Below are 19,515 nucleotides of genomic sequence, written 5' to 3' on the forward strand. Positions count from 1 at the left end.
GCCATATTTCTCTGCAATATCTTTTTTCTTAAAACCCTGGTCAATATCATGAAGAATCTTTACTTTATCATTAATACTTAAACACTTTCTCTTTGACATTGTTTCCACAACTAAAAATTACTCGACTGCAGCTTTTGCTGATACACACACCGCAAACTTCGCTGCGCTGGCCATATAGTGAATTGTTAGTACCACCTACTCGATGACGTTCGCTTGCCAATTCAACAGTATCACATGACCTTTCCTATCAATCACTTTGAAAAAATACAGTATACGACTTTGTGAATTTCTTTTATTCTGCTTTCATTCATATATACATGAAAGAAAATTTATGGTTAATGTATGCTGTATGTTACTTTTCAGAAAAAAAAAAAAAAATACAAGAGCATATAGCCTATGTGATAACAAATTGTTCTAAAAGAACGAAATTAAAAAAAAAAAAAAAAATTCACGAAAACCCTCTACGGGGAGTCCAGTTAGATGAGAACGGACATATCATATAATGATTGACAGGAAGGTCACATGGTACGGTTGAGGTGAGAAGTGAATGTCACTCAATAGGCATTACTAAAAACCAACTATGGTAGCATTCTATGTATTGTTGCCACAGCACGCTAAAGGTTTACCACAGCGAATTTCGTTTTCCCCTTAGCCAACATCAATTTACAAATCTACCCTATTTATTGTAAAGTTTATGACCACTTTTAAGAAAACCCATTTGGTTTTATAACTGTAACAAAAATGAAACAAGACCCTCCTACGGGCATCAATGGCCACAAGTGTTCACTAAAAGGATGATTAATTCCAGATGCTAATGTGCAATTTCGGAGGGAAGGAGGCCGTATATTTGAGTGTGCTGCTTAGCAGTAAATGCTTGAAAATCTTCAAAAATGCTTTTATTATTTTTTTTAAAAAATTCGTTATAGAGAAACTAACACTTAGCTATATGGAGTTAATTTTACATGTAATTTCGTTTCAAGGTGCAATGTTTTGCAAATAAATTTGTAATATAGAGAAATTCGTTTAATAGAAGTTTGTAATAGAGAAATTCCACTGTATATATTAATATATTTGATAGTATGAACAAGAGCTCTAATGCTGAATACATTCTACGTTGATATCAGTATTTGTATAAGAATAAGAGAAGTTTACCTCAATATGGTACGTAGAACACTTCCGTATGATACCCACCAGAAATTAAAAAGAAAACAATTAAAAAATTAAAAATTGTACATTACAGTAAAAAATAATTAAAAATCAATTTAACGCAATTCAAAAATAAGTAAAAAATTTATTTAACGAAAAAATAGCAAAACGATTTTCCTTCCTGAAGCTGACAACGCTATTCGACCATGTGTTGTGATCACAGGAATTAAAATTACTGAATAAGGGTGAGCCTGAACCTTAAACAGGGATTATTTGTCTTCGTGCATGCATGTAAAAGACCACGAATCGGAGATTAGATATGGCCGGTGAACATTAACAGAATTCTCATGTAATATAATTTCAACGGTTTCTGCAATTGATAGTCTTGTATAATTATGTTGTAAATACGAATAGGAAATCTTATGTAATTTTATGGTCAGGTAAAACCACTTTTCAGTTATCACTTTTCGGTCAGGTAAAATTACATAAGACCGGATTTCCTATTCGGCCTATTGTTTCCTACAGAAACTCAGCATTTTCATCCTTGGCCACACATATATATGGCATTATAAAACCCTTTAGACAGGTGATGCAATTTGGGATTAAGAACTACGATACATTATTTAATAACCTTAAGGACTGTAGATTTGGCGATAATGATAATTTATACTCACTAGATGTTACCTCGTTATATACAAATATAAACATTGAATACACATTAGATATTCTTTGGGATATGTTTAATAACTCGATACCAATTTAATTATAGAAAACTTACTATTAAAGAAATTTTTCAATTAATTAAACTCTTAGTTGAAGCCAACTATATTACCTTCCAAGGCAAAGTATACAAACAAATTTTTGGTTTGCCAATGGGATTAAACCTGAGCTGCTTAATATCAGAGATCTATATCTCAATGATTGAGCATATACAGTTGACGCCTTTTCTACCCCTTATCACATACTATGGGAGGTATTTAGACGATGTTCTAGTTATTACTGATAGTAGCACTATCCAAGACATTTTACATTAATTTAATAATATTCATTCTAGACTCAAATTTACACTTAAAAGGGAGAATACTGATACTAAGTCATTAAATTTTCTAAATTTCAGGCTTACTCGGGACTCAGAAGTCCAATTTCACATCTATCATAAATCTACAAACACTGGTTTGCTTCTGCATTATAACAGCTACCACCTGTTCATCTACAAGAGATAAATTATCTTTAATCAATTTCTCAATGCCTATAAATATTCAACGATGGAATATGCTTTGGGCTCAGAAATACAGATATTAACCAGCAGATTCTTAAACAGGGTTTAACCCCTTGCTACAATAAACCGAATTAGGGTGCAAGCTAAGGATAGGATACAAAAAAACTATACCACCCAACAATAGTAATATCAAAAAATACTTTATTTTTGTCCCATATGTTGAACAGTGGCACAAACAGCTTAACAGATTCTATAAGGATACCGAATTTAAAATTGTGGCCAGGCCAGTACAGAAATTACACACTATACTGAAGAATCACTCAATCGTTTCCTCGTTCGCAACACAAATAAATGACCTGGTATACAACATTTCTTGCGGCAATTGCGACTCATCATATCAAGGTTCTATACAGTTTTCTCTCAATTTTCATGTTAATCAACATGCGGCCTCAGTTCGTGCTTCTCGTTCAGCAGCGTCAGAATTAGCCTTTCATGCCGTTAACAAAAAACATACTTTTTTATTTAACGAGGCCAAAATACTTAGTGTGCAACGTAATTATACAAGACTATTAATTGCAGAAACCGTCGAAATTAAATTACATGAGAATTCTGTTAATGTTCGCCGGCCATATCCAATCTCCGATTTGTGGTCTTTTACGTGCATGCATGAAGACAAATAATAGTAGAGTGGCATGTGATGCAAGAAAGCAAGTGTATGAGCTTATGCAGCATCAGCCAAAAAAAAATCACACCATTCCCTCCAAATGCCTGTCCAGTTCCTCCTTAAATTTATTTAACCTATCAACTTCCGCAACGACAGATGGAAGTTTGTTCCAGCAATTAACCACCCGCTGGCTAAAGGCAAATTTCCGCACTTCTATTCTACATCTGTCTTTTCTTAATTTGAATTTATGCCCCCTTAGGTTCGTAATCTGAACAAGTGGAAGGATCCCATCAGAATTCAGCATGCTCAACCCATTCAAGGCCTTATACACCTCAGTCAGATCACCGTGCAGGTGCCTAGTCTCCAGCCACTGCAATTTGCAGAATTTAAGCCTTTCTTGGTAAGAGGATCCCTTCATTCCCCTATTTAAGGTTCAGGCTCACCCCTATTCTGTAAGTTTCATTCCTGTGATCGCAACATATGGTCAAAAAGCGTTGTCAGCTTCAGGAAGGAAAATTGTTTTATCATTTTTTCATTAAATTAATTTTTTACTTATTTTTGAATTGCGTTAAATTGATTTTTAATTGTGTTCAATTGATTTTTAATTATTTTTTACTATAATGTAAGATTTCCGATTTTTAATATGTATACAGTTAGTCACCGACTTACATAATCCCAAGTTACGTAACCTCAGACTTACGTAAATTTGTTTGGTAAAATCATAAAGATACTTTCTGTATAACTTTTCAAAGTGAAGTTGAATGAAGAAATAATAAGTATAAGTTTTTATTTTCATTATTGTATATAACTATTTATTTTCATTCTTCTGAGGATATGTGGTATTTGTAATTTTGGTATATCAGGAATATAGCAGCAATATTTTATTAGTCATTCCCGAGTTACATAAAAATTGACTTACGTAAGAAGTCCTGGAACATACTCTTACATATGTTGGGGACAGACTGTATGTATACATATGTGTCTATGTCTGTTGTCTTCACCATGTCTGTCCATATTGTTGAGTCTGTTTGGTGTGACATAAACACTGGGAAAGTGAAAATGAGAGTGGGAGTGTATTATAGGCCTAATGACTCTGATGAGTACAAAGAACAGTTGTGCAGAGAAATAAGAGTGGACCAGTAAATCAGAATGTCTTGTAATAAGGGGATTTTAACTTTCCAGATATTGACTGGAACTTGTGGGTTGGTCACTTGCATGCTAGCAAGACTTTTGTGGATTTTGTGTAGGATTATTTTCTACAGCAACATGTTCGAAGGGCAACCAGAGGGAGTAATACTCTTGTTCTGATTATCAGCAGTCATTATTCACGCATTAAGAATTTGCAGATAAAGGAACCACTAGGTGACAGTGATCACAGTATACTGATGTGGGATTTACTTAAAGATATAACTACCATCAAGGGTAAAGGGAAGGGTTTTTGTTTTCACAAAGGTCACTACACTGGCCTCAGACAGTTTTTAAATTCTATACAGTGGGATCATCTGATGATGTTACCAATGGTGAATTCTAAATGGGAATACGGACTTAATCTTAGAGGCTACTAGGCTTTTCATACCAACTAAGAAATACTCTTCAAGGTTTAGGCCTAAATGGATGTCAGATGAATTAATGAGGCTCGTGGCAAAGAAGAAAAATGCATGGGATGCATATAAATTAAGGCGACAAAGAAGCCTATGGCAGATATAAGCTAATCTGTAATCAAGTCATAAAGGAGGTTAGACAGGCAAAGGCAGATTACGAGAAATCTTTGGCAAAGGATGCAAAGAAAAATAGCAAAGAGTTCTTTACTTATTAGTAGTATTAGTATTAGTAACGGCCATATGGTGCAAGAAAGCCTACGGCTTATGCTGCACCAGCCAAAAAAAAAAAAAATCCGAACAAAACAATGATAAAAACAAAAAATAAATAAATAACTAAATAATAATAATTAATAAATAAAAAATAAATAATAAAATAAAAATAAATAAAAAGGAAATTAATAATATCATCCTATGCGCTTCCCTACCCTAAAGTACTATCCAGATGACCTTTGAATTTCCCCAAACTGTCGGCCTCTACCACCCATGAAGGCAACTTATTCCAGTAATTTATAACTCGCTGGCTAAAATAAAACTTCCTGCAGTCCAATCTAAACATTTCCCCCCGTAACTTGAATTTATGTCCCCTAGTTCTAGCATCATTTATAATCTTGAAAATTTTGTCCTCATTCATTTTACTGATGCCTCTCAGAGCCTTAAACACCTCAATCAAATCAAATTATGTAAACTAGAAGGAAGGGGATGAATCAGATTGGTCCACTTAACATAGATGGTTCAACCATTGATGATTCTGCTCAAGTAGCTGATAAACTGAATGAGTATTTTGCATCTACATTCACACACGAGGAGTTATTCAAGAAGGGGAATGGCAGAAAGTTTATCAAACTCTAAAAGGGAGGAGCTAAGTGATTTTGTAATAACTGAGAGCAAAGTGGAGGAGAAATTGTTGAAGTTAAACATAAAAAAGGCACCTGGGGCAGATGGAATCTATCCAGTTATATTGAAGGAGACAGCGAGGGAAATAAGCAAACTCTTAGCCATAATTATGAGAGCATCCTTAGATTCGGGGGAGGTCCCGATGGACTGGAGATGTGCAAATGTATTCCCAATTCACAAAGGGGGTTCAAAGGGTGATGCAAATAATTATAGACCTGTTAGTTTAACTTCTGTTCCTGGGGAAAATAATGGAGTCACTGGTTAAAAAAGTGATGCAGGATCACCTAGACAAGACTGCAGTAATAGTTCAGGCACAGCATGGGTTTGTTAAGGGGGAGTCTTGTCTGACCAATCAAATTGGTCAGACAAGTGTGACTACGATGTGGTCACAGAGGAACTGGATGCAAAAAATAATATTGATATCATATATTCGGATTTCAGGAAAACTTTTGATACTGTTGCACATGAAAGACAGCTGTACAAATTGGAGTGGTATGGCATTAAGGGCAAGTTGCTGCAATGGATAACGGGATGGTTGAGTGGGAGGTGGCAGAGAGGAGCAATAAATGGACACTGCTCTACATGAACTAATGTTACTAGTAGAGTCCCCCCATGGTTTGGTGCTGGACCCATTGTAGTTTTGTGTATTTATCAGTGATATTGATGGAGGTATATCAGGCTTAATGTCTAAGTTTGCAGATGATACAAATGACCCTGTCTTTACTTTACATTAACAACCCTGCCAACAAACGTTGGCAGGGTTGTTAATGACAGTAAAGACAGTATGCTACTGCAACAGGATCTAGAAAAGTTACGCAGATGGGCTGAGAAGTAGCAACTGAAGTTTAACCTTGAGAAATGCAAAGTACTGCATATGGATAGCAGTAATCCAAGAGGAACATAGCAACTATGAGTACTACACTCAGGGAGGTGGAGAATGAAAGGGACCTGGGGGTAATTGTGCAGTCAGATATGAAGTTCTCTGAGCAGTGCAGATGGGCTGCCAGAGAGGTCATCGAGTTTTGTCAATGATATATAGGAATTTTGCTAGCAGAGACAAGGAGGTGATTATCCCTTTGTATAAGACAATGGGCAGGCCACACCTTTAGTACTGTGTACAGGTCTGGAGGTCTCATTTAAGAATGATGTAGAGTTGCTAGAACGAGTAGAAAGAAGGGTGAGAGGAACAAAGGGGTGCACTTACAAAGAAAGGCTTAAGTTCTGCAAGTTGCAGCATCTGGAGACTAGGCACTTGTGAGATGGTCTAATTGAGGTGTATAAGGCCTTGAATGGTTTGAGCAGGCTCAGTGCTGACTGGATACTTCCACATGCTCAGATTAAGAACCTGAGGGGGCATAGATTCAAATTGAGGAAAGATAGTTATAGAATAGATGTGCAGAAGTTTGCCTTTAGCCAGCGGGTAGTTGATTGCTGGAACTGACTTCCATCTGTTGTTGTGCAAGTTGATAGCTTAAATAAATTTAAGACTGAACTAGACAAACATTTGGAGTGACCAGATGGGTGAAATGGGAAGGGGTTTTTTTGACTGATGCTGTATAAGCTTGCTTTCTTGCATTATATACCTCAAGTAATGCAAATAATAACTTGACTCCCATTTGATGGATTTTCATGAAATTTACACAGAAAATGAAAGCTACATTTAAAAATAATTTTTTTCTTCTTCTTCTTCTTCTTGATATATTTTTTTAAAGTCTCACTTTGTATGTAAAAAAGAAATTCATAGATTAAATTAAGTTTTAATGCAGTATTGTTAGCTTTAGACAACCTCTGCATACTTCATGTGTAATGGGATGCATACAAGTCTTACACAATATTCTTCACGTGTTGTGCAAGACTTGGCAACATGATGTCGCTTGTGAAGAGATGCATATATATCAAGAGAAAAGAGACTTTAAAAAAAGTATATGTGAGACGAGTAATAAATATTATGCAGTTTTAATTAAACCGAATGGCTAAGTTTAAAGAGTGTGGATGGCTTAATAAAACTATAATGTTTTATTAAGTGTTATGTAAAGTTTTAATCTTAGTAATTCATTGATAAGGAGATAATTTTATTTACTTTTCATTTCTATGAACTACAGTAAAAGAAAAAATTCAATGAAGAAAAAAAAATTAATGCACTTGAAATGTTACACACTGTACATTAACCTACTTGGTATTTTTACTTGTAATTATTTTGTCACTTTATACATGAAAATTTTTTTATACATGTAAGGGCAGTTTTGAATTCAGGGCAGTTAAAGCAAATGAATATAAAAAAGGCAGTTTTGAATTCAGGGCAGTTAAAGCAAATGAATATAAAAAAGGCAGTTTTGAATTCAGGGCAGTTAAAGCAAATGAATAGAAAAAAGGCAGTTTTGAATTCAGGGATAGGGGCAGTTCATTTTTAAAAATTGTTGTCTTGACAGCAGTGTACACACATATTAAAAAAAAAAATATATATATATATATTTTTTATAAATTTGAACAATTCACATAATAATAAAAAAAAAATTTTCTACCAGTTATGAGTTTTGGCGATATTGTAAAGTAATATGATACGAGTAGTTGAAATCGTAAGTACTTAAACTTAATAAAAATGTATCAAAGAATTATGAATTTTTCACATTTCATTTGATGCTAAAGCTAAGTTAAAACATTGGACCAACTTATATTATTAGTCACCTTACATGTTCTGATTCATGTTGTTTTTGGCTGATTCCCATGCAGGAAAATTCATTTGAGGCTCTGTGCAGCATCATATGGGGATGAAGTAACTAGGTTTTTCCTAAGAAAAGATATTTGCTTAGAAATTTGCTTCACTGTATAACGATATTTTATAAGAATTTTAGAATTGCAGTCTTTAAAAGCATTAAATAAATCGAATGTTATGGATTTACAGATTGAATATGAGTCACTTGACTACATAAATAAACAAGTTAAGTAATGTACACAGGATGTTTCATTTTTCTTAACTTAATTGAGTTTTTTCCCCCTTTTTTGTGATTAATAGAAGTGAAAAGTAAATATAGTTATCTTTTTTCAATTAATTACTAAGATTATAACTTTATGGAACACATAACAGAACTCTATAGTTTTAAATTCTCTAAACTTAGCTCCTTGGTTTAATTACAACCGTATAATATTTCTCTTTTCTCATATACTTTTTTTAAGTCTCTTCTTTCTCTCTTCACATGTGACACCACATTCTCCATAAGTCTTACATAATGATATATGTGAACCATGCACAGATTTTCTAAAGCTAATAATACTCCATTAAAATCATGCTATATCTACAAATTTATTTTTTCCATACAAACTGTATGGAAAAAAGATATAATGATTGCTGGATTTCTGTTTTTCCAATATTAATGAAATTTGGGATGACTTAACAAATCTTTCTAAAATAACTAAATATAAAATATCATGAAAATTTGTCTGCTGGAAATTAAGTTGTTATATGCGGATGGATTGATGTGTGGTGAAGACAATAGGTGCCTTTGAATATATATATATGTGTTACTTTTGCTTTTCTAGGCAATATTTGTTTAGACATGCTAGTGCTGCCTCATGTTTGCCATTATTTCTTTCTTAATTTTACTTTTAATTTGATTTATATTATGTTCCAGTTGATGGTTATGCTAAAGCTGCTTCTTATGTTTGCTGCTCTTTTCTTTCTTTATTTTTTTTGTCCCTTTTTATTTTTCTACAAGGTTGGTGTGAGCTGATTTGCTTCACACTGCTCATGCTGCCATTTATTTTCTGTTTACTTTGTTTTTTTATTTTAGACTTCACTTCACTCTCCTGTCAGGAGTTTGGATTTGGTGCTGTGTAAGTGCTTAAGCTTTCTTATCTTTATTTCTTTACTGCATGCAGGCCACCTTTCTGCAGGTCTATTGTATCAGCAAGCTGACATTAGCTTGTCAGTTACCATGCATTACATAGATTTGTATAATGTTTGAAATGCAGTAATTCTATATCCAACTTTGTCTTGTGCACTTCTGATAATAAGAGACTCAATGGTTGTCTGTTCTCTGTTTTTGGTTGTTTAATTTATTTGTTTTTTGTGGATAGTTTTTGTCATTGTGTTATTTCACATTATTTGGCCTCAGCTTTATCAAGCAGGCAACAGTCTAAACTTATTCTTTATTGGCTTTTAAATTTATGTATATTTGTCTTTTATTTAAATTATTCAAAAATTTTTGTATGTATTCTTTCCACATTATTCTTTTTTCTCAATTTTTTTCCCTTTCCTCTTTCCCCTTTTTTTTTCCAATTAGTTTTGGTTGTATTTGCTTTTTGAATCTCTTTTCCTTCTTACTGTCTTAACTTTAATTTCACACACACACACACACACACACACACACACACATGAACATGCCTAATAATAGATACTAATAATAATAAAGAAACTGCACAATGGTCACATTGTGTCAGTGGCACTCATTTTAACTTGCCACAGTTTTGATTCACTTTTTGTAATATGTTTTTATGTTTTTGTAATATACTCTGTATTTTGCCTTCACATAGAATGACTGCACTGCATTACAGCAAGCTGTTGCAAGTCGAGACATCTCACTGTGTGATGTTCTTCTTCAGTGTGGTGCTGATATGCATGCTGTAGATAAGGTAATAACTAGTGATAATTCATTTTATTTCTTAAATTTAACATTTAGTAGCTGGGGTTCTGAAATCAGTTGCTTGTAAATACAGTGAAATAAAATGTTTACTCTATTTATGCACATATTATTGGACACTTTAGCATGTTGGCATGCATGCTGAAAATAGGATGTCGTAAAAAAATTTGAATACATACATATTCAAAATTATGTAAATGTAATGCATGAAATAACAAGTATCCTACTTTTCAGCTAAATTAATATGAATCTTATAGCTCTATTTCCTAGATAAATGACAAAAAGACTGTTATCCAAGGTTCTGCTTAAGTCAAAAGCTTAATGCTAAGCTCTTTATGTTGATCTCTGGAGAGAAAAGAATGTTCCTTGCAATCGTACTTAATACAGTAATGCACTCTTAAAACCTGTTTTTTTTTTTTTTACTTCATTGATATGCCCTGCAATCCAATATATACCCTCCTTATATTTCTATATATACACACACACATACAGACATATATAATTTAAATATCATATAATAAAAGAACAATACGTCTGAACAAAAAAACTCCTGATATCAACGTTTGCTCAGATCGTGTCAGTGAAATTATTCTTGCAGGAATGGAATCCTTTATCCCACACTCCACTTTAAAATCTCATCCTCTATCTAAACCTTGGTTTTCCAATAAATGTGCTAAGGCTGTTCAAGAGAAGAATGTTGCATATCGTAATTGGCTTGTTTCTAATTCTTCAGTTTCATTTTCTGCCTACTCCAAAGCTCACAACAATTGTAAAGCAGTTATTAATCAGTCCAAACTAGAGTTTGAACAGGCTAAGAGTACAAAACTTGCTTCTTGCCCTAATGGTAGCCGAGCATTCTGGTCTCTTGCCGAAGCTATTGGCCGCAACTTTTGCCCATCTCTGCTCCCACCTCTGTCCAAACTGGATGGTTCTGTTATCACTTCGGCCAAGGATAAAGCTGACCTGCTAGCATCCCATTTTTCTTCCAACTCATGTATTAATGATCTTGGTAAAACACCTCCCACCATTCCCAACACGCTCCATTCAATGCCTCGTGTGGTCTTCCATCAAAAGGATGTCAGAAGGATTATTGACAAATCTTGATGCTAAGAAAGCTCCAGGTTCCGATGGTATTTCTCCACTTGTTCTCAAAACCTGTGCTCCTGAACTTACTCCTATTCTCTGCCACCTTTTTTCACTTTCTTATTCCAAAGGTGATTTTCCTTCTGCTTGGAAATTTGCTCATATCCAGCCAGTTCCTAAAAAGGGTGACAAATCCCTCCCATCCAATTATCATCCTATTGCAATTACTTCTACTCTTTCTAAAGTAATAGAGAAATCAATCAACCGCCAACTCTTAAACTACCTAGAAACCGTCTGATCAACGATCGCCAGTATGGATTCCGTCAGTGTCGATCCACTGGTGATATTCTGGCTTATGTTACCCATTTATGGACTAATTCAATGGAACGGTTCGGTGAAACGCAAGTAGTTGCTCTTGACATCTCATAGGATTTCGATCGTGTTTGGCATAAAGGTCTTCTAAACAAGCTTCCATCTTATGGTTTGCCAACTGTTTTTAGTAATTGGTTATCCAGTTTTCTCTCTGATTGCTCACTGAGGGTGATGGTAGGATGGCTCTCTGTCTTCTAACTTCTCCACTAATGCCGGTGTCCCCCAAGGTTCAGTTCTTTCCGCCACTCTTTTCCTCTTGTATATTAATGACCTTCTTCCATTGACTGGAAATCCTATCCATAGTTTTGCCGATGATAGCACATTGCATTCCACTTTCCATTTTGAGAAACCTTGTCCTGCTCAATCAGCTTCAACTTCTCGAAAATCTGCTACCAATTCCTTAAATGCCGATCTTCAGGTAATTCTCCAGTGGGGCAAAGACAACTTAGTTGATTTCAACCCTTTTAAAACTCAGTCTTGTCTTATATCTCGCAAAAAGGATTCTTCTGCTCCTATGCTTATCTTTAGTGACACTCCAATTTCTAGGCAAAATGATATATCTCTTTTGGGGATTACCCTGACTTCTACTCTCTCTTGGCACAAGTACATTACAAATATTGCTTCCTCTGCATCTAAAAAACTTGGTTTTCTCTTTTGCTCTCGGCATTACTTTTCTTCCAAACAGCTGCTCACTCTGTATAAATCGCAAATCCGCCCTGCCATGGAATATTGTTCCCACATCTGGAATGGTGCCCCTAAAACCTCTCTTAGGCTTCTTGATTCCATTCAGAAGAGGGCAGTTAGGTTAATTAATGATTCATCTCTAACAGAGTCTCTCCACTCGCTTTCTCATAGACGTACTGTTTCTGCTGCATGCCTTTTCTACAGATACTTCCATGGGCACTGTTCTTCTGAATTGGCTTCTATAATTCCCGCTCTCTCTTTCAAAACAGTCCGAACACGTGCAGCCACCAGCCAACATCCATTTACTGTCCAACTTCAAACTCACAGAACCAACTTTTCATCTTCCTCATTTATTCATTCAACTGCTTTTTTCTGTAACAGCCTTCCTTTGTACGTATTTCCTGAAAATTACAATCTACAGAAGTTCAAGTCCAATGCCAACAAATATCTTCTTTCGTCTTCTCAACCTCCAACCCAAGCATGGTACTAAGTACTATAGGTGGTTCACATAAATAAAAAAATAAATGGAAAGAAAAAAATCAGTATAGCATACATCAATGGATGCAAAGCAATACACAATGTATATTGTGAAAAAACAAAGCACAATTTTTGTCTGTGATGTTAGGATCCGGAGAGGTGCAAATTGAAGTTCTGATCACTTTTTTGGTGAAAGCTACGTTGTCGTTCTCATGGATGTGCCAAAAAAAGGAAGGAGAAAAGGAAGAAAGGCTTTTAGAGGAATGAACAATTTGTCACCGAAAGATTCAATGTGGACTCACTAAAAGATGAGAGCACTATGGGCTTGTATCAATGAAGATTAGACCAAGAATTAGATGAAACCTGTGGGAAGAGTGTAAAAGATATATATTAATACCCAAAGAAAAAACAGTGAAGAAAATTGCTGGAGAGGCAATAGGAAAATTTCAAAAGATGAAGCAAAATGATTGGTTGAACATGGAAACAAAGGAATTAATAAAGGAGAAAAAGGAAGCATGCCAAAGATGGCTGAGCTCAAAAAGTAAAGTTCATCGAAAATTATATAAAGAAAAAAATAAGGAAGTGAAAGCGGAAGTCATCAAGGCAAAGAACGAGTCCTGGGATAGAGCATGTGCCAAGGTGAACAGAAAACGAGGATGTACAAGTTCTGCAGAAGTGTGGAGAGTATTGAAGAGTTTAAGGAAACCTCATAAGCAAAATGCTAGACTGGAAATGATAGATCTGGAGCAATGGGTCAATTATTATGAACAGCTATTGAATGAAGGAAGAGAGGAATTTAGAGAAGCAGAGACAGTTTTCATGGAAAAAGGATTGAACATCCAAATTAAGGAAGTGGAACTGGAAATAAAAATGGCAAAAAATAGAAAAGCACCAGGCCCTGGTGGAATTAACATGTAGCTGCTTAAATATGGAGGTCGAAAAGTTATAAATTTACTAACTCGATTGTTCCACAAATTATGCAATGACAAAGAAATACCAGATGAGATGACAATTGGTACATTACATAAATTTTCAAGAAAGGTGACAGAAGAAGATGCTCCAACTATAGAGGAATTTGCATTATGAGCTCTATTGCTAAACTATTTGGAAAAGTGATAAAATCAAAACCGGAACAAGAGATTGTTATTTCTAAGGAACAGTGTGGCTTTTCGACTGGACGCTCATGTATAGACTGTTTATTCACTGTTAAGCAAATTCTGGAAAAATGTCAGGCTACAAACCAAGATGTAGGCATGCTGTTCATAGACTTAGAGAAAGCATATGATAATATGCCAAGAAATCTTCTGTGGAAGGCTATGGAAAAAATTGAGAGAAGACTGGGTGAAAGTAGAAAGGTCATAGGAATGCTCAATTCTGTGCTGTGGAATAAAAATATTATTAACAAAACTAAACATCAAATATATAATGCAATATTACAAAGTGTTTTATTATATGGATGTGAGACTTGCACCTTAATACTGAAAGACAAAAAAAAAAAAAAACTACTGGCTGTTGAGATGGATTTTTGGTGAAGATCAGCAATAAAGTCTAGGACTCAAAAAGTTAGAAATGACATGATAAGGAATACAGTAAACCCCCGCTATTCGCGGGGGTTACGTTCCTGAGAAATGTCGCGAATACCGAAAACGCGAATACTGAGTTATGGCTCCCATAGTAATAAAGGGGTTCCGTTCCAAAGTATGAAATATATAAGAAAAACTAGTCTAAAATTTTGCCTATGTATGTATTATATGTACCTTCATAATATGACTATGTACATAGACAGTACATAGTGAAATGCAAGCATACGGCATCGAAATGAAAATAAGAAACAATTTAATATTAAATGTAATATTTATTAGAAATTTCAAACCAGCGCCTTTGCTAGCAAAAAAAAAAAAAACATCCCGCCAGTGCTATCACCAGTTTCGCTAAAGTGTTGATAAAGGAGTTTTGCCTTTTCGCGAATGATGAGTGAACTTAACGGAATTTTATTTTGAGTTCGGTCTTCTATCCACAGATTTAAAGCTTTTTCCATTTTTTCTAATTTAACATCACGAGTTACAGAGCAAATTTTTGAAGCAATTAGCGCGTTTTCACGGACACTACGGCAGATTTTTTTCTTCCGATTTCTTGATTGATCATACCGTTCACTCATTGATTTTATAATGTTTTTCCACTGAGGAGACACTTTCACCATTAGAAATTTTGTCTAATAACTCAATTTTATTCGCTAATGTTATCACCTTCTTTGATATTTTCACATTTCTCTTTTTATTCGTAGCCATATTTTTGTAGGGGTTAGAAAGAACTTGTCCACAATAAAGTCACTTTCTTCCGTTAACACGCTCGAAAAACTCTGTTTTACACTGCAAAACGGTAGATTTATCACTTTTGGAAGCATATCAATTTATAAATTGATAAATTTATTGTTTATAAGCATATAAATTAAAAGCAAACGACGAAACCTTCCATGACTAACACATACTGAACAAGGATTACCGAGAAACATCCACGCTCGCGATTTTTTCACCCCTCTCCCCCACCCACTGAGCGCTGTTTTGACCGGGAAAGATAATTTTAGCCACGCCCATGTTTTTTATGGCGGAAAATATTCACGGCGCTTTAAAATTCACATTTTTTTTAGGTTTCATTTTATATTAAATCGGCGATCGCAAATACGCGAAACCGCGAATACAGATACCGCGAATAGCGGGGGTTTGCTGTACAATGAATATCCAAAAAACAATCATTGATAAAATAGAGGAGAATAAGTTTGGAGTGGTTTGGCCATGTGAAGAAAATGGAGGACAACAGATTGCCCAGAGGAGCCATGGAGAAGGAAAAAGAGAGTAAGACCAAGAAGGACGTGGATAGAGGGTTTGAGAGCAGCCATGAATAGAAGAGGACTGGTGAATGGAGATTGGAAAGATATAGAAGAAAATGGAAAAAAAAACTAAAGAAATGACTTTTCGATGTTAGGTTGAGGAGGATCATTGTAATAGTGGAATAAATCCTAAGAAAAGAAGATATTGTGAAAACATAATTTAGATATAAATGAAAAATATGTCAGCTGTGGGATAAGCTGAGTAAGTTAAGTGAAAAATAGAAAATAAACCAGTACATAACACAGCAACAAACCAAAGTAGGAGGAGGAATAAATCTAGATAAAGGGTGTTGCAGAAAGAAAATGCTCCTGATATAATTTGAAAAAAAATATCAATAATACAAATAATTTTGCAAAAAAAATGCCAATTAAATCAGATTTAGTGGTGCCCCTCAACAGCACCAGGTCTAAATTACGTGAAATATCACACCAAAAAACCAACCATAACAATGTGACCAACAGGGTGAAACAAACATAAAATAAATAAATAGGCCACCTGTTGTGTCCCAACTCATCAGAATTCCACAAGGCCAATAATGGCCTTGTGGAATTCTGATGAGTTGGGACACAATTGAACATTAAACAAATCAATGCATCTCTGAATTTACCAAAACACTAATAAACTTGCCAATGCAGTAGACTTGAATCATAAACTTGCCAATGCAATAGACTTGAATCATAAACTTGCCAATGCAATAGACTTGAATCATAAACTTGTCAATGCAATAGACTTGAATAATGTTGGCTCTTATGCAGTGAAAATTGTACTAGAACAGATCAGAGCACTCACATGGCAACACCAAACCACTGATACAAAGTGACAATTAAATAGGAATACATCCAGAAGAAAGTAAAGTATAGATGATAGTAATGAACAGCACATTAGCATCTCAACTCACTAGTAACTATATAAAATGGACAAAAGAAAGAAGAAAATCAGTATAGCAAACATTGAGCTATACTGAAAATCAGTATAGCAAACGTTTAAAACACAAGTTAAATATAAATGAAAAATATGCCAGTCGTGGTAAGCTGAATAAGTGACAAGTAGAAAGTAAACCAGTACATAACACAGCAACAAACCAAAGAAGGGTGGGGGGGGGAATAAATCAAAGTAAAAGGGTGTTGCAGAAGGAAAATGCTCCTGATATAATTTAGAAAAAATGTTAATAATACAAATAATTTTGCAAAAATGCTGATTAAATCAGATTTAGCAGTATCCCCTCGATTGCACCAGGTCCAACTTACGTGAAATATCACTGAAGAAGAGCCGAAAACCAATCACAACAATGTGACCAACAGAGTAAAACAAAGATAAATGTTGCATAGGGTTACACTTGCCCTGTATTAAATGGGGCAAGTGCAACCTAGTTATTGGGGGAATATATACATAATGGTTGCTAAGTGTTTAAGTGGAAGTTTTTCTTCCATAGACGTGGTTATTCACTTAGATTAAATACAGTTGTTCACATGTTCAGCATAGGTTTGCTAATAGACCATCATTTGCTAGTTGTAGTGATTAATCTTTGAAACAGCTGTCATGGCAGTGTTTCAGATTTTTGAATGTGTAGCAGATTTTCCTATTGAGTGATGCTATGCAATTTAAAAACATATTACCAACTTAGGCTGAACCATGGATAATAGCTTTTTTCTTTTTCTTTTTTTGGAATGTTCCCCATATCATACCTAACACAGTAACTCTTTAAAATCTATTTCAAGTTTCTATATTTTTTTAATAGCAGACAGCAGCAGAAATTACTAGGTGTTGTGCATGGTCAGTTGTACATTGCTATAAAAGACTGATTTTGCACTCACTGATGTCTATATCATTCCATTCCAAATAATGTCATTTTCAGTTCTGTTAAAGATTATGTTCTAATTTACTGTTTTTCTTATTTTTTTATTGGTATGTACTATTACTACTTATGCCATAAAAACCTAATTTCTTTATACCTCTTCATATATTCTTGTGTTATTCCAACTGAAAACAAGTAAAAGAGCTGCTGAAAGCAAGTCATGATTGCTTATAAAAGTGCACCATTTTTCTCGTGCTATTGAGGCATTGTTAGATAGATCAGAACACCTAGCTTAGTGAGGGGATACACAGACTAATAGATTAACAGTAGCCACAGGAAGAAGTGAAAGTGATTTTTGCATAGAGCAGCCTGGAAGGATCCTTGCAGAGAACATGGAGCAGCCTGGAAAGCAAGGTCTCAGTGATTTTAAGACCTGCTGGTTGTCCTTCTGGGATGAGCAAATACATGGGATGTGAAGCATTACTAAGATTAAAAACAGTTACAGTTATACTTCTACATACACTAATGCTAGGAGCATAGTAAATAAATTTGATGAATTTGAAGTATGGACCAAATCCTCAAATGCTGACATTGTGGGATATGGGGAATACAATGTGGGAATGAATATGGGGAATACAATGTGTACAGAAAGGACAGACAGAACAGGAGGGGGGGGGGATTATGCTCTTAGTTAAGAAGCACATAAAATCTAAGGGAGTGCAATTGACATGGGTGGCAAGTGCAATGTTGAGTCAGTTTGGTATGACATAAGCACTAGGAAAACAAAAGTGAGAGCAGGAGTATGCTATAGTCCTAATAACTGTGATGAGTATGATGAGCAACTATATGGAGAAATAGAGTGGGCCAGTAAATCAGAATGTCTTATAATGGGGCATTTTAAATTTCCAGATATTGACTGGAACTTGTGGGTTCGTCACTCAAACAATAGCAAGACCATTATGGATTTATTGATGACTGTTTTCTACAGCAGCATGTTAGGGAAACAACAAGAGGGAGTCGTACTCTTGATCTAATTATCAGCAGTGATCTGTTGTGCACTAAGAATCTGCAGATAAAAGACCAACTATGTGGTAGGGATCAATGTATTGATGTGAAATCTGCTTAAAGATGTAACTACTGTCAAAAGCAAGGGAAAGAAAGAGCTTTCTCTTGTAAAGATGACTACAGTGATCTTGAAGAGTTTTTAAATTCTGTTCAGTGGAGACAACTTATGAAGTTGCCAACGGCAGATTCTAAATGGGAAGTTTGTAGAGATGTTATAGCAGCTATTAGGCTTTTTATCCCCACTAAGAGATACAGTTCAAGGCATAGACCAAAATGGATGTCACATGAACTCATGAGACCTGTGGCAGTGAACAAAAATGCATGGGATGCATATAAATTAAAAGGTAATACAGAATGCCTATAGTAGATATAAACTAGTGAGCAATCAAGTCACACAGGAGGTTAGGTAAGCTAAGGCAGATTATGACAAGTCTTTGCAAAGGATGCAAAGAAAAACAGCAAAGACTTCTTTACATATATAAATTCTAGAAGGCAGGGGATGAATCAGATTGGTCCACTTGACATTGATGGTTCAATTGGTGATGCACCTGCTGAGGTAGCTGACAAACTGAATGAGTATTTAGCATCTACTTTTACGCATGAGGAATTTTTTAGGGATGGGAATGCTAGAAGTGAGTCACATTTTGGTGGGGGATGAATGAATTTGTGATAACTGAGAGCAAAGTGGAGGAGAAGTTGTTGAAGCTAAATGTAAAAAAAAAAAAAAAAAAAACACCTGGGCTGGATGAGATCTATACAGTTATATTAAAGGAGGCAGCAGAAGAGGCAAACATTTAGTTATGATTATTGGAGCATCTTTGGATTCAGGGGAGTTCCCTGAGGACTGGAGATGTGCAAATGTATTCACAAAGGGGATCAAAGAGAGTCATGAGTTACGGTAGCTGTCGAAATAGTGGCACTTCAAATAACGGAACATTCGAGCTAATGGCACATTGAGATTGGATGTTTACATATGTCTTGCAGTGCTGA

The 19,515-nt window shown here is 35.0% G+C and overlaps 1 protein-coding gene across 3 annotated transcripts in view; it reads left to right on the forward strand.

The window, feature by feature from the left end:
• LOC150078876 (uncharacterized) overlaps window positions 1-19,515 on the forward strand; it is a 203,973-nt gene that overhangs the window by 57,799 nt on the left and 126,659 nt on the right. For all 3 annotated transcript variants that reach the window (XM_090382404.1, XM_090382406.1, XM_090382405.1), the window contains exon 5: window positions 10,055-10,153. In XM_090382404.1, coding sequence (XP_090238530.1) covers window positions 10,055-10,153 — 99 coding nt within the window. The remainder of the gene's footprint in view (window positions 1-10,054; window positions 10,154-19,515) is intronic.

Source organism: Mastigoproctus giganteus, chromosome 10 (genome assembly GCF_048544385.1).
Source record: "Mastigoproctus giganteus isolate SK-2022 chromosome 10, ASM4854438v1, whole genome shotgun sequence".
Lineage (NCBI taxonomy): Eukaryota > Metazoa > Arthropoda > Arachnida > Uropygi > Thelyphonidae > Mastigoproctus > Mastigoproctus giganteus.